The sequence below is a fragment of the Sorex fumeus genome, unplaced genomic scaffold (assembly GCF_029834395.1).
Source record: "Sorex fumeus unplaced genomic scaffold, SorFum_2.1 ptg000095l, whole genome shotgun sequence".
Taxonomy (NCBI): Eukaryota; Metazoa; Chordata; class Mammalia; order Eulipotyphla; family Soricidae; genus Sorex; species Sorex fumeus.
Window position 1 is genome coordinate 2450950 of NW_026606152.1, and position 18781 is coordinate 2469730.

Consider the following 18781-nt stretch of genomic DNA (forward strand, 5'->3'; position numbering starts at 1 on the left):
ACGGTTTGCAATACAGATGCTAAGAGGTCATTGTGTTTGTTCAGGGCATTCAGTATTTTTATCGGGAAGGTAAGGCTGGAGTAGCTTTTTTTAAGTGGGTGACAGCTTTGGGGTGTGGATGTGACTGCTGAGGCTTTCAGAAGTACAGGGAGGTGGGGGGATGTAGCCCATCCCAAGAAAGCCTGGAGATTTCAGTCACAAAACCCCACACACCCAAATTTTCATTAGATTATATCTTGGTGAGGCCTAACCCCAGACAGTGAACTCCAGCCAGGGTCATGGCAGCGATTTTGGATTGTAGAAACAAGTGGCTGCCAGGATCTTCTTGGGCAGGCACTAGGCTCACCTTCCCCCCGCCAATTTACACTGGTCTATTCTGCTTTGCATGGGTTTTAGATTAGCTATGGCTTTTGATCTCTTTCAAGATTTATTTATGAGTCTCTGAAGCAAGACTGGTAGAAGAACTTACATGGTGGTGCTGGAGTTGGTTTGTGGGGGTGACTGCTGGTGCTTTCAGAAATTTTGGGAAGTGGGGGGAGGTAACCCATCCTTGCTCTGAGAAAGCCTGGAGATTTCAATCACAAAACCTGCATACCCAAATTGTCAGCAGATTATCTCTGTGAGGTCTGTCTTGAGTCCAGCCAGGGGCATGGTAGCAATTTTGGATTGTGGGAGCAAGCAGCACTGGGGGCTCTGCTTGGGCGGGCACCAACCTGACCTGTCCCCCTATGATTTACCCTGATCTGTTAAGCTTTGTGCGGAGAGCAGGATTTTCTGATCTTACCAGACACTTACCAGCACATATTGTTTGCCCTTTTGATCTGTGCCCATGACTGCCCCATGTGTCTGCTCAGTACCTCACTGGAGATTTTGGTTGAGGAGCAATGTGGAGAACATTTCCATTTGCTTATCAGCTGTTTTTCTTCTCCTCTGGAGTATGTCTGTTCTGCTTCCTTACCAAGATTTTTTTTGGAGGGGAGGGATTTGAGTTACACGTCTCATTCCTGGCTCTATGCTCAGGGCTCACTACAGGGCATGGGGAACATTATGTGGTGGTGAGGTCATGCAAGGGGCAGGCACTAGGCTCACCTTCCCCCCTCCAATTTGTCATATCTATTGATATGATCATATCAATAGATGCAGAGAAAGCATTTGACAAGATCCAGCACCCGTTTATGATGAAAACCCTTGCCGAATTGGGGATAGAGGGGACTTTCCTCAATATAGTTAAAGCCATCTACCACAAGCCTACAGCAAGCATCATCCTCAATGGGGAAAAACTGAGAGCCTTCCCCCTAAGATCAGCCTCTTGCAAGGTAAGCACCTTTGCAACTGTATGTTCTCTCCAGTTCTCTTTACCCATTTTTAAATTTAGTGTTTATTTCATTTTTGAAGCAATTCTATATAAAGAATTTTATCTCAAAAGATCATAGCTTCTCAAACTTTTTCATTCATGAACAAATATTTTTCAGCTGAGATATTTTCACATGACCCTGACTATGTAAAAGATGCATAAAAATAAAATATCTACTATAGTAAATCATATATTAATTTTTTTTATTTTTTGTTTTATTAGTGAAACACCATGAGGTACAGTTGTAGACTTACAAGTTGTTGTGCTTGGGTTTCAGTTATACAGTGATCGAGTACCCATCCCATCACCAGTGCCCATTCTCCACCCCCACCAATCCCAGTATCCCTCCCACCCCATCCATCCCCCGTCCCACCCTGCCTCTGTGGCAGGGCACTCCCTTTTGTTCTATCTCTCCTTTTGGGTGCTGTGGTCTGCAGAAGAGACATTGGGTGGCAATCATGTTCGGTTTATAGACTACTTTAAGCATGCATCTCCCATCCTGGGTGGATCTTCCCAGCACCCTTTATTTGGTGCTCCCTTCTCTATCTAAGCTGCCTTTACCTCTAGAGTGTGCGGCTGGCCTGTAAGGCATGGAGTGAACAACCTGGTATTTATCACAGCTGTTCTTGGGTGTTAGTCTCTTATTTGTTACTTTATGTCACCCAGATGAATGCAATCTTTCTATGTCTGTCCCTCTCTGACTCATTTCGCTTAGCATGATATTTTCCATGTAGTACCGCTTGTATGTAAATTTCATGACTTCATTTTTTCTAACTGCTACATAATACTCCATTGTGTAGATGTACCAAAGTTTCTTTAACCAGTCATCAGTTCTCAGGCACTCAGGGTTTTTCCATATTCTAGCTATTGTAAACCGTGTTGCAATGAACAAACAAGTGCAGATGTCACTTCGACTATACTTTTTTGCCTCTCCGGGGTATATTCCCAGGAGTGGTATTGCTAGGTCAAATGGGAGCTCAATTTCTAATTTTTCGAGAATCGTTCATACTGTTTTCCAAAAGGATTGAACCAGTCGGCATTCCCACCAGCAGTGAAGCGAAGATTCTGAACAAAATACTAGCAAATAGAATTCAACAACTCGTCAAAAAGATCATACCCCATGACCAAGTGGGATTCACCCCGGGGATGCAAGGATGGTTTAACATTCAGAAATCAATCAACATAATCCATCATATCAACAAAACAAAAGATAAAAATCATGATCCTATCAATAGATGCAGAGAAAGCATTTGACAAGATCCAGCACCCATTTATGATGAAAACCCTTGCCAAATTGGGGATAGAGGGGACTATATTTAGCTATATTCCTCAATATAGTTAAAGCCATCTACCACAAGCCTACAGCAAGCATCATCCTCAATGGGGAAAAACTGAGAGCCTTCTGCCTAAGATCAGGGGCGAGACAAGGATGCCCACTATCTCCACTACTGTTCAACGTAGTACTGGAAATACTAGCAATAGTGATTAGGCAAGAAAAAGAGCTTAAGGGCATTCAAATAGGAAAGGAAGAAATCAAGCTCTCACTATTTGCAGATGATATGATACTATACTTAGAGAACCTTAAAGCCTCTACCAAGAAATTCCTAGAAACGATAGACTTGTATAGTAAAGTGGCAGGCTATAAAATCAATATCCAAAAGTCCATGGCTTTCCTATACGCAAATAGTGAGAGAGAAGACAATGACATATATTAATTTAAAATCAACATTTTTATACCCTCCCACCCTCCATTCAGTTACTCAACTACATACAGGATCACAGTACACTGTTTAAGAGCCTAGGTTTTAGATGCACATTGGTTGTGACCCCTTAAGGGAAACTTCTGTTAATAGCCGCTTCCTATTTTTTTTAAAAAGCTTGAGGCACCATGGTTTACAAGACTAGTAATGGTAGGATTTTATGTTTAAAACATTTAGCACCATACCCTCTGCCAGAGTGTCTCACTTCCCCCACCCCTGTCTTACCACCCCAGGCCATGGTTGCTTCCTACTGAAGCTCAGTTCTCAGTTTCTCCTGCCTTTGGGCATTTGTTATTCTCCTAATATATTTCCCACTTATGAGAGGTCTTTCTACATCTGTCCCTCTATTTCTAACTAATTTCGCTTAGCATGGTAAGCATGCTCTTAGTAGCAGCAAATTGGATGATCTCATTTTTCTTATAGCTGACTGCTATTCTGTTGTGTATATGTACCATAGATTCTTTATCCAGTTATTTGTTCTTGGGTTGTTTCCAGATTTTGGTATTGTGAATAGTGCTATAATCAACATCAGAGTGCAGATGTCTTTTCCAGTAGATGCCAAGAAGTCAAGTTTCTGATTTGTACGGAATCTCAGTTTCTAGTTTTTTGAGAAGTGTCCATATTGTTTTCCAAAATGTTGGACCAGTTGACATTACCACCAGCAGTGAATGAGGATCCTGTTTCTCCCACGTCCTCGTCAACACTGATTGTTGGGTCCTTATTTATTTATTTATTTATCTATCTTCTTTCCTTCCTTGGTTTTTGGGTCATACCTGGCAGTACTCAGGGCTTACTCCTGCTCCATACTCAAAGATCACTCCTGCTGGTGTTTGGGGACCATAGCCAGGGGTTAAACCTAGGTTTAACTATGTGCATGGCAAGCACACTTCTCACTGTACTCTTTTTCCAGCCCCAACACTGGTTGTTTTTGTTCTTTGTGATATGTGCCAGTCTCACTGGTGTGAGATGATCTCTCATTCTGATTTGTACTTCCCTAACCGTAAATAGAACATTTTTTAAAAAATTGCTTTGACCATCTGTGTGCCTTCTTTGAGGAAATTTATGTTCATCTCTTCTCTCCAATTTTGATGGTGTTTATTGTTTTTTCCCTTGTAAAGTTCTACCAATGTTGAAGCCAGAGTGATAGAATGGTGGGTAGGGCATTCACCTTGCATGCAACCAGTCCAGGGTCCATCTCTGGCACCTCATATGGTCCCTTGCGACTGCTCAGAATAAACCCTGAGTACAGGTGGGTGTTGCTCCCACCAAAAGTTCTACCAGTGCTTTATATATCTTGGATATTAAGCCTTTGTTAGATGAGTAGTGGGAAAATGTTTTCTCTCAGACTCTGGGGTGTCTTTTTAGTCTAGTCATAATTTCTTTGACAATACAGAAACTTCTTAGTGTCATGTATCACATTTGTTTATCTTTGCTTCTCTTTGCATTGTGAATGGCATTGAATTATTGAAGATACTTCTAAGATTCAATGTCATGAAGGGCTCTAACGTATGTTTTCCTCAATATAATTTATGGATTCAGGTCTTATATTGAGGCCTTGAATCCAGCTTGATTTGATTTGACTTTTGTGCTTGGTGTTAGAAGTCTGAGTTCGTTATTTTATATATGACAAACCAGTTTTTCCAGCACCATATATTGAAGAGGCTTTTCTTGCTTCACTTCATACTTTTTATGGCTTTATTGAAGATTAACTGCCCATACACCTGAGGATCTGTCATAGGGTTCTCAGTTATATTCCATTGGTATGAGAGTCTGTCCTCATTCCACACCACACTGTTTTGACTATAACAGCTTTATAGAATAATTTGAAGATAGGGAAAGAAAAACCTTTCACACTCTTTTTTCCCTATGGTTTCTTTTGCTATTCAGAGTTTTGATGCTTATGGCATCCCTGGTTGACTTATGTGAAGTGGAGAGGAGAGAGGAGGCACCCTTGAGAAGGGAATCGGTTGCTTTCTCTTTCTCTGCCTCTGCCACCCAGGGAATGCCTGGGGAAGTGTAGGACTGATAAGAGTCTGCTGTGGGCCTTGCTCCTTGCAGGAAAGAAAGTCAGGTCTAGAGCTTACCCAGGCTTTTTGGGTTCTTGCCTTTCTCTCAGAAAAGAATTTCAGGAGAAAATGAGCAGTGAAGTAAAAAAAAATTAGGTTTTATGTGGAAGTTTTGAAGAAGGGGAAGAAGGGAAAGAGAGAGAGAGAAAGAGAGACAGAGACAGAGACAGAGAGAGAGAGAATAATGTGCTCAAGAGAGAACATGACTTCTCCAGAGTGGAGAGGGACCCCCAGTACACATTGCACCATCAGACATGAAAGTGTAAAAGTACACACCTCAAGAGGGAAAGTGAGAGGCCGAAGTGAAAGTACAGCTGGCAGGGTATTTGCTTTGCACATGGCTGACCCGGGTTCAGGCCCTGGCATCCCATATGGTCCCCCGAGCACTGCCAGGACTGATTCCTGAGTGCAAAGCCAGGACTAACCCCTGAGATCGCTGGTGTGACCCAAAAAGCCAAAAAAAAAAGAGGGAAAATGAGGGAATGGAGAGGAGACATAATACAGCAGGTAGAGCATTTGCCTTGTACACGGCCAACCTGGGTTCAATTCCCAGCACCCCATATTGTCCCTAAAGCACTGCCAGGAAAGAGTCCTGAGTGCAGAGCCAGGAGTTATCCCAGAACATCTACTGATGTGGTCCAAAAAGTGAGGGGAAATGCAGGCGACACATGTACTCAGACACCACATGTGCTTGGCAGCAACACATGGGCACAGGCAGCACATGCATGTGCTTCCTTTGTTTAAGTTGGTTTTCAGAGGCTTTCTCCCAAATTGCCCCACTTGGGACTTTCTCCTATGCAAGGGTCATTGCTAGGGTGGTTGCCATGGAGGAGAGTTGGGAGTAGAAGATGGTCTTTGATAGATGATCTTCCTGGCCTTTGTTCCTGTTGGAGCTTTTGTGGGGGGCGGAGGGGGGCAGCCTTCTCTGGGTCTGTGCTAAGGACAGTTAAAGGTCTAATCAGGCCTAAGTTCCTGTGTCTGCAAGGTGGGTCCTGATAGCCTCTGGGCTAGTTGGTTTTATTATTTCCCAAAAACTTGCCATGGGGTACCCTTCACATCTGTCTGCCTGCCTGGTTCAGTTTTGTTAATCCATATAAATTTAAACAGCATTTGAGTTATGTCTTTTAAACTGTCATGGGTATTTTTATAGGGACTGCATTGAATCGATAGACTGCTTTGGAGAAGTTTTTCCATCTTTTAATTTTTACTTTTTATTTTAGTAGTGATTTATAATTTTCTTTGTGTAAGTTTTTCAGCTCTTTTGTCAAACTGATTCCCAGCTACTTAATTTTCTGAGGCATACCTAGGCCACACCTAAGCCCTGGAACTGTGTTCAGGAAAATAGTCACTTTCTGGTGACTGGTCAGTCTGTGTCCTGATCAGACTCTGCAGCATTAGTTCTGGCTTTTGCCACTGACATTCCTCCGTGCAGCTCTGGGCTCTGGCTTGTCACTACTCATGTGCTCCATGACTGCCCTGTGCTCCTCACCGCTCTTCTGTGCTTGCTTAGACCAGCTTGGTGCCTTATTCTTATTTTACTGTGTCCTTTAGACACATGATGTGAAAGAAAAGCAGTCACTGTAAAATGCTCTTAAATTCTTGGGAAATAACTCTTCTGAAATGGGCAGGCACTCCCAGAAGTCCTAGGTGAAGCAACAGTTTAGTCCCAGGGTTTGTTGGGAATTAGGTTGGGTTTTAGGTGTTTCAGTGAACATGTCTACATTGGCAGCAAGTCCCCGGCTCAGTCTCTTAAATTACCTTCCAGGGTGCAGTGTAAGTCTGTTTCTTTCTGGAGGTAAAGAGGTCCGACACCAAAGCATGGGGTAGAAGATTTCTGGCAGCACTTCCCAGGTGTGGCCAGGAGCTGAGGTCCAGGTGTGGTTCAGATGTGGCCAGGGACTGATTCAGGTGTGGCCCAGGTGTACCCAGGGGCTGAGGTCCATGTGTCCCAAGTGTGGCCAGGGGCTGATGTCCAGACATGGCCTAGCTGTGGCCGGGGACTGAGGTTCAGGTGTGGCCCAGGTGTGGTCAGGGGCTGAGGTCCATGTGTCCCAAATGTGGCCAGGGGCTGATGACTAGGCATGGCCCAGGTGTGGCGACGGACCGAGGTACAGGTGTGGTTCAGATGTGTCCAGGGGCTGAGGTCCAGGGTGACAGGTGTGGCCATGGGCTGATGTCCAGGCATGGCCCAGGTGTGGTCAGGGACTGAGGTCCAGTGTAAAAATTATATCTTATGCACGAGTGGAAGAGGGATGCGAAGATGATGAAGTGTTATTGGTGGGCTCCCAGGGCATCTCTCTCGCTGTGTTCGGTGCTCTCAAGCTTCTGTGTATGGACTGGATCGGAATGGCTCCTCCTTTATGCTTTGCTTCTGTGCGTGCTGCTGTGCTCTCTTCTATCTCTTTATTTCTGACTCTGTCTCTGTAGTCTCTCCTCTGGTCTCTTCCAATCTCTCTCTCTCTCTGATGCTCTTCTGCTTCTCTCTCTGGAGCCCTTCACTCTGGATTCGGACTCTCTCCATGTGGATTCTGACTCTGCCCCTGGATTCTGACTCTGACCCCTGGATTCTGAATTCGCTTCCCTCTGCTCTTACAGTCTTAGTTTATATAGCAATCACATAGGATGGTGACACAAAGGTGGGTTGAACATTAACAAATCAACAAAGAGAACTAAAACCACTCCAGGAGATTAACTCAAGGATAAAATCTCATCTAAAGAGATTATTCTGGATTACTAGGAGATCCGTGGGATCCCATTCAGGGTGTGTCATTTTCTTCTTTTCTCAGCTAGTAATCCACTTAAACAGTCGGAGTAAATCTACTTCTAATATTTCTAGCAATGTCATTCTGTATGAGCACAGTAAGAGACATATCAACTTAAAGCTTGGTTCTTTCTGAGGATGTCTTAGCACAGTCCTCAGGCCAGGTTAGTCTTCCTAATCCCAGCAGGGTCCTAGTCTTGTCGTTACTTTTGGATCGTGACAGCATTTGTCTATGATCATGTTCTCAACTTACAGTTGGTAGTGTGGCACTTTGGTCTGGCCCATTTCGATGCCAGGGTAGTTTACAGCTTCAGTCCCTTGTTGGGACCCTGCTTTTGGGGTGCTAGGAACTAAGGGCAACTGAGTTGAGAGCAGATTCCCAGGAGTAAGTATTATTGGAGTCAATCAACTCCCAAGTTACAAAGCATAATATTAACTGTCTTCCTGTGTCCATACAGAAAGGACATTGCTTTAAGGTAAACTAAGTTCCCTGCGGCAAGGCTGAAAGGACAAACCCATTGTTTTCCTACAGTCCAGGGTGACTGGTGTGGCCAGAGGCTGAGGTCCAGACCACAGGGATGAATTCCAATGATCTCTTTGGGGCTTGCTGCTCTGGTTTGCTCTCCCCAAACCTCAGGCTCCTCTTTCTCAGATGCCTCAGTGCTCTCCTGCTCTTGCTGTTAGATCAGGTCTTCAACCCATTTTGCCACTTTTCTTGATGGAGCAGGGGCCCACCTTCTCTTCACCTTTGTGAATACACACTGTCCCAGCACATAGGTGGAGACAGCACTCTCTGCAAGGTCAGAAATGTCTTTTCCAAGCTCATTGCCACACAGGTCAGTGTCTGTAACATGGAACCTCTTTGCTGCTGTTTCCAGGGGTCAGTACCTGGACTACGAGAAGGAGGAGGTAGAAGCTCAGCCCCGTCAGTGGAAGAAATATGACTTCCACTATGACAATGTCCTCTGGGCTCTGCTGACACTCTTCACTGTGTCGACGGGAGAAGGCTGGCCCATGTGAGTGTTTCCTCTGCTCATTGCTGCCCTGGCCGGTGCTCAGCAGGTGTATTTGGGCTTGGGAAGAGGATATCAAGCCCAGGAGGATCCCCTTTGAGTGGTGGGCCCAAGCATCTTGCTTTCGCAGTCCCCTGGCTTCAGTTAGGGCAGCCACCAGGTCTGTTTGCTCAGCACCACCCTGGCCGGGAGGGGCTCCTTCTGGGAGGAGGAGGTCAGTGCTCTGAGCCTGTCGATGCAGGGCTCACTGATGAGAGGGAGCCCGCAGGGAGCCGCAGACGCATGGGCAGGGTATGGGTAATGCTGGGCTGGCAGGCTGCCTCTGCCTCTCCTCTTGGGGACTGGAGCCCCTGCCTCCAGCTGTCAACTCCAGGTGAGGGCTGCAAGTGGACTCCCCTGGAAAGGACAGTCCTTAGCTCTGAGGCCTGTCCAGAGTCTGTCTCTGCTGGCTCCCCAGACACTTGGCCTTTGCTCCACCCAGGGTGCTAAAGCACTCAGTAGATGCCACCTACGAGGAGCAGGGCCCGAGCCCGGGATTTCGCATGGAGCTCTCCATCTTCTATGTCGTCTACTTCGTGGTCTTCCCCTTCTTCTTCGTCAACATCTTTGTGGCTCTGATCATCATCACCTTCCAGGAGCAGGGGGACAAGGTGATGTCTGAGTGCAGCCTGGAGAAGAACGAGGTAAGTGTCCCTTCTGGCCCCTCTTTGCTCTGTCCTGCATGGGGACCCTCACGGTTGGGGAGCTCCAGCGGCTGCTGGGATGAGGGTGAGTGGGGCAGGCTCCAGGGTGGGGTGCTGCAAGGGGCCTGCCTCTAGCTTCTCATGCTCCCCTCCCCGTGCAGAGGGCTTGCATCGACTTTGCCATCAGCGCCAAGCCCCTGACGCGGTACATGCCCCAGAACAAGCAGTCCTTCCAGTACAAGACATGGACCTTTGTAGTCTCGCCACCCTTCGAGTACTTCATCATGGCCATGATCGCCCTCAACACAGTGGTGCTGATGATGAAGGTGCCTGGGGCCAGCATAGGGTCCAGAGGGTGGGGGTGTCTGCGCTGATCACGCCAGGCAGGGAGTTGGCCTTTGTCCTGCTGGTGTGCATTGAGTAGCCAGCGCAGCAGGACCCTGCAGTGCTGTCCCTCAGCCTGGCCTGTGTGTGGAGTCCTGCCTTCCTTCTACCTGTCCCTGGGCTGGGACGGTGAAAAGGCTCTGGAGAGCACCGGGGAAGTGTGGGGAGGGCACCCCAAGTGGGAAGGCTGGGCTTCTCTGGCGTTCAGCCTGTGGCCATCAGCGCTCTCCCTGGCAGTTCTATGACGCACCGCACGAGTATGAGCTCATGCTGAAGTGTCTCAACATCGTGTTCACCTCCATGTTCTCCATGGAATGCGTGCTGAAGCTCATCGCCTTTGGGGTGCTGGTATGTGCCCCACTCTCCCTCCCTCACGCTGCTTCTTGGTAGGAAGACCTTTGGGGGCTCAGAGTTTGGGGTGGGGAACCCTGAGAGCACACCCACCCTTGCAACAGCCAGTGAAGGGGTAGCACCCACACGGCTGTCAGGGCATGGTCCAATGCAGCTCATCCGGGACCCAACATATCCGTCCCTGGGGTCTCCTGAGTAGCCTTCCCCTTCCTGCTCACGGAGCCACCACAGCCCCTAGGCCTGACTGTGTGTCTTTCTCTCTAGAACTACTTCCGAGATGCGTGGAATGTCTTTGACTTTGTCACAGTGTTGGGAAGTATTACTGATATTTTAGTAACAGAGATTGCGGTAAGTAGCACTTTCTAGACCCTCCTCCAGCCCCGTTTCCCTCTCAAAGTCTCCCTCTGTGTTCCAGCCCATCTGGCCTAGCTTGTCATCTTCGGTCAAGAGGAGACACCTCTAGAGGTGGGGCTGCTGATGGGGTTCTGAGCCTGCAAATTTTTGTTCTTGGGTAGGGAAGTGGTCCCTGATGGTGGCCTGGGCATCACCAGGAGCCTGAGCTGGACATGAGCTGTAGGGCTGGCAGATGCCCACACACATCGAACAGTTACTGCCAAACTGTCTATACTCAACTCAGTGAGCACCAGCGTTCTGAAGAGCTTTGCTTAATGGTGTCTGCATGTGCCAGGAGAGCGAGATGCTGCTCTTAGCTGCCAGGCTGCCAGAGGGCTGACCAGGGGTAGAATGTGGCCTTGGCTAGGCCTTCTCAGAGCCTGCATCACACAATGCCTCTAAGGACAGCACTTTGAATTGGACTTGTTGACGTGGAGTGATGCTTCAGCTGCATGCCTCGGGCTGAGTCCTCTGGAAGCAGATGTGGGGTGGGGGTGGCCTTGACACATTTCTCTGAGGAAAAGCGGCAGGTAAGCAGGGTTCGTGGAAGAGGTGGGGAGAGGAGGGAGGAGTACATCACCCAGGGGCTCTGGAAAGGGAGGGTCACACCCTAAGCTGCAGCGTATGCCCTCACTCTCAAGGCCACCGCCAGACTGGGTCTGGGTCTCTGTGCCTGAGTGCACCCACACAGGCTCTGGACCCTGGGATGTGTAGGGTTAGGGTCGGTGCTATATGGTGGGCCTCCTGAAGAGCAGGCAAGACCCTTAGCCTCGCCACCCAGGCCCTTGGCTCTGCCCCCTCCATCCCCGTGCACACAGAGAGGCTGGCCACAGCATCCCGGATGCACAGGGCCTCCCTACCCGAGCTGGCTTGGTCTTAGCACCGCTCTGCTCTCCTCGTGCCTCCTCTGTGTCACCCTGTGGCCAGCCTGCTGTGGTTTTGGCTGCTGGCCTGGTGAGGAGCATCTCCCTCCGGTGGCCCAGGTGCCTGCTGGCAGTCCCCTCTCAACCGCTCAAGGTTAGAGCTGGTAACAAGAGCATCCAGAAATGCCTGGTTCCAGACAGATGTGTCCTGCCCTCTGGGCCCTCACAGGTGCGGCCGCTAGGACTTTTGGTGTTTTCCTCAGTGGATAGTTTTCCTGCCTCTTAGAACCAGGGACTTGGGTTCCCCAAAGTTCAGATTGTGGGGACCCTCAGCAGCTCCTCTGCTTCTCCGAGCTGCTGTGTTGGAGTCCATTGCCTAAGTGCTGAGAATTGGGAGGCTGGGGGCTGCACCTGCAGTGGCAACGGCCCCTGGGCAGCGGGTGCCGGGACTGCTAGGGGAGCAGGTTTCCCCTGTGGCTGGAGGCCACTCCCAGTACTGCTGTGTTCAGAGGCATGTGCTGGCCTCTGCCTAGGGAAGGACAGTGTTTGGGAGTAAGCACAAGATCACCCGCTGTGCTGAGATGGACCCTACGGCTCCCACTGGCAGTCTCCACACACTTGCCTCAGCTGCTCATCTGGACTTGCTGGTCAGCGTGGACACTGGCCACCATCTGTGATCTGACACTGATGCTGTGCCCCTCTGGTGAACACCAGCACACAGTGTAGATGCCTAAATTGAGGTTGTGGGGGACCCCTGCGTCCCCGCCAGAGGTCTCCTGCCCAGATGCTGTTCCCTCCAGAGGCCTGACCAAGCATAGGTACCTGCCTAGGAATTTGCAGGCCTCTGTGTGGGCCTTTTCCTTCCCCTCACACCACTGGGTGCTGTTTCAGGTGTCCCGTACCAGCTTAGGGTACCAGCCCCTCCAAGAAGCAAATTGCTTACCTCCCCCTGGTGTTTATAGTTGTCACAATGAGGCATGATAGCAGTAATGGAGTGCACCCAGGGCCACGTGTTCAGACTGCCCTCAGTATGCTCAGATGGGGCCCTGGATGCAGTATTTCTGAGGTACCTTGTGCGCAGGTGCTGGGCTTGGCTGCCCCAGCCAGGAGTTCCTAGATCTGACACTATGTCTTGTTGTTAGATACTAGTGGCTAGGTGCAGCTCCTCAGGGGGTACCTGCTGAGGCAGTGGTCTGCTCTGGAGGTCAGGACATTGGCACTGGCCTTCCCAAGGCCGAGCTTGTAGACTGTCGCCTCTCTGCCCCCTTCCTATGCTGGTACTTGGTAGGTAAGTATTCCATAGTACTTGTTGAATGAACAACAGCCAGGAGCGATAGCACAGCGGGTAGGGCGTTTGCCTTACAAGCGGCCAACATGGCCGACCCGAGTTCGATTCCTCTGCCCCTCTCGGAGAGCCCGGCAAGCTACCGAGAGTATTCGATATACCAGACACAGTAACAACAAAGTCTCCAATGGAGACGTTACTGGGCCCGCTCGAGCAAATCGATGATCAACGGGAGGGCCTTTACCTTTTACTTGTTGAATGAAAAGATAAGGAAAATAAAACATGTAAAGAACTGGAAAAGCTATCACTATTTCCAGGGAGCATTATTACCCAGGATAAAGATCTAGAAAAGTCTAAACAAAGTAGAATATTGGCAGGTTTGCTGAATTGAAGATTGCTTAAATAAGCCGATTGCATTTCACTGCATCATTGGCAGTCCCGACTGTAAGCCCAACAGAGTATGTAAGCAAGATCTTTATGCAGAAAGTTACTAGACAGTTTTGGAAGATAACAAGGAAGACTTGATTGATAGGCATATAGCATGCCCTTGAATAGGGGCCACTTTTGTTGAGTGATAACTTCCCCCAGATTCATCTGTGGATTCAATGGGATTGCAGTGAACAAACAATGATTTTGTTTTTGGATTTAGTTTGTCTACTGTATTGGAGCTTGGCGAGCTGCTTCTGAAATATGCATGAAAACATAGAGGCCTTCAGATTGTCAGTGTTCATGAGAACTAGTGGCTTCTGCTGGCAGTCAGATTTGCTCTGAAGGTGACGCAGTTGAGACTTTGGGTGGGTCCAGGGAGGCCATGGCAGCCAACCAAAGAGAACAGCTTATTGGGAAGAGAGTTCAGCCTGTGGTGCATTAAGAGCAAGGCGTGGGAAGTTCACCACCAAGTGTGTCGAGTGGATGAAAGACTAATGAAAATAGTGTAAGTTCTAAACTCTTAAGAGAAAATACAGGAGACTGCTTTAAGACCATGGCAGGGGATTGATTTCTCAAACTACAAAATACCAGCCATAGCTGAAATGCAATCTCTTGAAGTTTCTGTCCATCAAAAGAAAAAAGGGCAGTGAGTACCCAGGGAGAGGCTATTTGGGCCCATCCCTTCTAAAAACATGACAGGGGGTTGGAGATACAGTCCAGCAGACAGGGTGCATGTCTTCTACATGGTTGACCTGGGTTGACCTGGGTTGACCATGGTTGAACCCAGCACCCCATGGGGCCCCCTGAGCACTGTCAGGAGTGAGTGATCCTTGAGCCTAGAGCCAGGAGTAAGTCCTGAGCAGTAATGGTGTGGTCCTAAAAACAAGAACAAAAAATATAAACAAAAACCGTAGACGAACTATCTTCCTGACTCCTGGGGCTCCTGAGCATTGCCAGCATGACCCGGACACAGCAGAAGCATTTGTAAACCTGCCTCTGTGTGCTGAGCGTGTCCTAAGTGTGTGCTGGAATGGATTCAGTAGGGAAGACTTTGCGGGGAGCAGTGCAGCTTATGTTTTTCTGACACGTAACCTCCGAGAAGGAATGACTTCTGGGCCTGTGAGAGTGAAGGGGGGGACTGGGGGTGTGCAGGGACACATGGCCCTGGAGGACAGGAGAGGGCCTGGCCGACCTTGTTCTTTCCTTCTTTCCAGTGAGATGGGGGTTTGGCAAATTGTTGACAGCACCAGTCCCTGCCCTAACATCCCCTGTCTGATCCCTGCACAGCTGAAGTCACTGGCTGTGGGGCTGGCCCAAGCCAGACCCTGAGAGGAGAGTTGGATGCAGGTCTCCAGGTGGGGTCTCAGACTGTGAGACATTGCACACCAAGAGAGCCAGCTTCTGCTACCCCTCCCAGAGACAGGCTGGTGTGACTTTCACCAACCACACTGCCATCGGCCAAAGGCCGTAGGACTGAGGGCAGAGAGGACCGTTCTTTGGCATGTATGTTCCCGCAGGAAAGCCTCATGGGAAGGTGGTGCTAGTAGCGGACATGATGCTTGGATGGGGGTGGGGAGGAGTGACATGTTGTATGAATTAGGGTGTCAGATGGGGCCCTAGATGGGCAGGATGTTGGTATGGGCAGTGAGAAGAGGAGAGCACCACTGTGTTTATGTTAACAGAACGTAGGTGGACTGGGTTTGTAGAGACGGCAGGGTGCAGTCTGCACGCCAGCTTTCATGCACCTATTGGACTTCCTAAACTACCCGGCTGTACTCGATATGCTAAAAACATTAACAATGAAGGTCCTCATTCCCCTGACTCTGAAAGAGCCCTTTGTACGCCATTGGGCTACACTGGCACGCAACAGGGACAAATAAAGATGTTACTGGTGCCGGCTTGAGCAAATCAATGAAAAGCGGGATGACAGTGATACAGTGATACAGTGATTGGACTTCCCAAATGAGGTGTCCAGCGAGTGGATCAGACCCAATGCCGGTGACTCCAGACTAGGCAGCAAGGACAGACAGGTGGTTTCTGGTCCTGAGACTTGGGGCCAAGGTGGGAGAGAAGAGGTGAGCCAGCTGGACCTTGGGGCCACAGCGGCTCACACCCAGTTCCTGGAACTCACCTCCAGCAAGCTGTGCATGTAGCCACTGAGCCCTGGATGCCCCCAGCGGTGGGGCTTGGGGCTCAGACATCCACGCTCTGGGCCCCCTTCACTCAGCTCTGCCTGGTGGAAACTGGTTGTGAATGCGTGCCGTCTTATTCTTTCATTCGTAGTCACTTCATATGTTACTTTGTGAATGCACTTTTTTTTTTTTAGGCAAAAATATGAGTGTCAGTTCCCACCCCTCAATTTACAAATCAAAATAGAACACTCATCTTAGTAAAGGCGCCAGTGAGGGGCCCTGAGGAAGCACAAAACTGACATTGATTTCTTTGCCTGGAAATAAAAAAAAGTGCTTGTGAGTCGCGGGTGGATTTGCATTATAAACAGGAATGCAAATGAGTGCTGCCCTATCTGCATAACTGCAAACTTCAAAAATATGTTTTGATTTGATACATTTAAGTAAAATACACAAAGCTTACCAAAGTCCTAAGATTTTGCAGTGAAGTATTCAGAGTTGAATCTTTTGCTTGTATTGATGACTCATCTTCTCTTTTGTTTTCTGTTTTTGTTCTTGATTTACCTAAACCTCCCTGCTGACTCACGCCATCCTACCAACATACAATGCGAAAACCATGTGTCGTCTGTATGTTCACACCTGCTGCTCAAACACCCCAATCTGTAATAACATGCAAATATCCATCCATGAAAACATCACATGTAGGAAACGGTTGGTTTCATGACTTTAAATGTCTCTTAAGCCCCTTGCTCTGCTTGCTCTACTCCCCCTGTTCCTGCTTCCTGTGCTCATGGTTCTGTGGCATTGCAGCCAGTGTCAGGCTGCACCCTCCCCTCTGGCCTCACCCACACACTCCCCCGGGACCCAGTCAGTCCTTTGAGACCCTACAGGAACATTCTGACTGGGAATAGGGAGATTCTGGCCTGGGATGAGGACGTAGCTTCTGAGAGGGCCAGAGTGTACACAGACTCTCCTGCTGGGACTCAGTCTGGACCTGGCCCTGACAGCTCCGTGGTTTCTGCCGCCACCATCACTTCCTGCTTCATTTGGTCCTGTGGCTTTGCTGGTGGCATCTGCTGAAAGTGCCCTTCCTGAAAGGCTCTTCCTTAAGGGGCATTTGGAGAATTTTTCCTCCTGGTCGAGGGGAGCCAGGGGTGTGCCTCCAGGAGCAGCAGGGTTCAGGTCGCTCCGTGAGGTGTCACACTGGGCCTGTGTCAGGACCACCTGGAGAGGAGAAGCTGTTTGGAGTTGTGGCCCTGAGGCCAGCGGGGGGCCCAGATTCCTGTTTCTAGAAGCAACTGTGGTTCTGGCCTCCACCACAGCAGCATCTCTTTGGTTTTTGGGAAAAGACCATTTGCTGCTGCTGAGCCCAGTGTGATGCCCCTGTAGAGTGGGGCTGGACCCCGTCAGAGAGCCCTTCCTGCTCGCTCCTTCCAGCACTCCTCCTGACTACCAGTGACACCCTTTCTTCTTTCACTCTGGTCCGTGAGGATGAGGGGTGCCTGGAGGCAGGGAGGTCCCGGGGACATGTGTCATCTGGGTCAGCCCTCCCAGGTGGGCACGTCCTCTCCCCAGGGACCTGCCCACCACCTGTCCTCATCTTGTCTGGTGGACGAGGAGGCTGGGAACCAGGAGCTTAGGCCAGAGTGCTCTGGGCAGTGCCATGTCGAGTGTGCTCTGCACCTCCCAACTCGGGGGGTGCTGACCTCAGAGGGCCTGACTATGATGTGCAGCAGAAACCATGGAGTTGGCAGGGGTCCAGGGGGGGTGGGGTGCAGACCGAGAAGGGGGCTTTGTCCTTCTGCAGGGGGCGTGGGTGAGACCAGAGTACAGTGTGACCATGCTTGTTGCCCAGCACTCTGCATGCGGCCGCCGTGGGGCCCATCTGGGCAGCCCTGCTTTGTGCTTGCGGCCTGTAACTACTTCCCTTGTCATCGTCCTGGCATTCTCGGGCTGTCTGCCGCCACTTGTCACTCCCTCAGTGCCAGGGGACCCCTGAAAGGAAGCCCAGCAGGTAGGAGCATGAATCCCACAGCAAGGAGGGAGTGACTTCCTGGGCTCTTGAGGCACATGTCCAGGACTTGGGTGCATGGACGTTCCTACCTTCCTTATCCACAGCGTCTCCCCATACTGCCAGGAGATGCTCCTGTTTGGATCAGCTGCCTCTACAGAGGATGTCCTGGTGCTGTTAATGTCCCCTTTTGTTCCTACGCCCGCTCTTGGTAACTTGCTCACCTTGTGAGTTGATATTTCTTGGCTGAGCTGCCTCCTGCCCAGATTTGTCTACCAAGCACAGTCAGGCGAGTGGCCGAGGTAAGCCCAGAGCCACCCCCGAGGCTGCCACTGCTATCCCACTGGTCTGTACCCCGACCAGCCTTTATAACCATCTATCTTAGCCATCCACATCTTTGCCTAGACCAGACTGCTCCAGGGTCCGGCCTCACTGTCACCCACTGTTCAGTAGCTGTGAGGTCCTCCCAGCTGAGTAGCTTCTACATCCCCTGATGCCTGTGGTAGCCAAAAGCCTGTCCTGAGAAAGGAGCCGTTCCTGGCAAGTAGACAAGGTGTGTTTGAGGCCCCAGCCCTGGGTGTAGAGTGAGACCCACTTCTACACAGAGTGCCTCAGGCTGGCCAAGACTGGGAAAGCCCTGGAGGGTGAGAGATCATTCCCATGGGCTCCTGCATGCAGCCCTGCTCTGCTGTCTCCGTCAACATCTAGTCTACGTTCTCTTCTCTCTCTGACCACTCCCTGGCATACAGTGTGGCCACTCCTGAATCGCTTGTACTTTTGAGACACTCAAGAGGCAGGAAGTTATTCTCAGGCCATGTGGTGACACCCTCTCTTTAATTGGACAGAGTGAGAAGCCCCTGACCTCCAAGCACACCATCTCGCCCTGGACGCCACCCAGCGCCATGACCCCTGAAGGGGCTGTGCCCGTCTCACTCCATGTGACCATGGAATCCAGAGCTGGCTGATTTTTGTGCTTGGTTTGACCCCAGCCCCAGTGGTGTCTTGGGTTCTCTGGAGCAGAGAGCTGTTGGTAGGCTATAGAGGTGGCCTCCGGGTGAGCACAAAGCCACCAACACTCCCACCTCCTCCTGACTTGTGTGCGGGCACCTGGAATGGTGCCAGAGGACATTTGCTCCTCTGCCAGGTAGAAGCGACTCCTGCCCCAGGCCTGCTGGTCTCAGCAGGACACTTGGTGCAGTTGGAGCCCTACTTGGCATTGCGCTGTGAGAGGAGGGCAGTGCAGGAGGCCCAGCGCAGAGGTGACCCTCAGGCTCCACCTGGCCGCAGGGATCTGCTTCA

The 18781-nt window shown here is 49.9% G+C and overlaps 1 protein-coding gene across 7 annotated transcripts in view; it reads left to right on the plus strand.

The window, feature by feature from the left end:
* Positions 1–18781, plus strand: part of CACNA1B (calcium voltage-gated channel subunit alpha1 B) — a 167086-nt gene that overhangs the window by 113232 nt on the left and 35073 nt on the right. For all 7 annotated transcript variants that reach the window (XM_056132892.1, XM_056132893.1, XM_056132895.1 and 4 more), the window contains 5 exons: positions 8820–8957; positions 9436–9637; positions 9799–9963; positions 10259–10369; positions 10637–10720. In XM_056132892.1, the coding sequence (XP_055988867.1) occupies positions 8820–8957; positions 9436–9637; positions 9799–9963; positions 10259–10369; positions 10637–10720 (700 nt within the window). The remainder of the gene's footprint in view (positions 1–8819; positions 8958–9435; positions 9638–9798; positions 9964–10258; positions 10370–10636; positions 10721–18781) is intronic.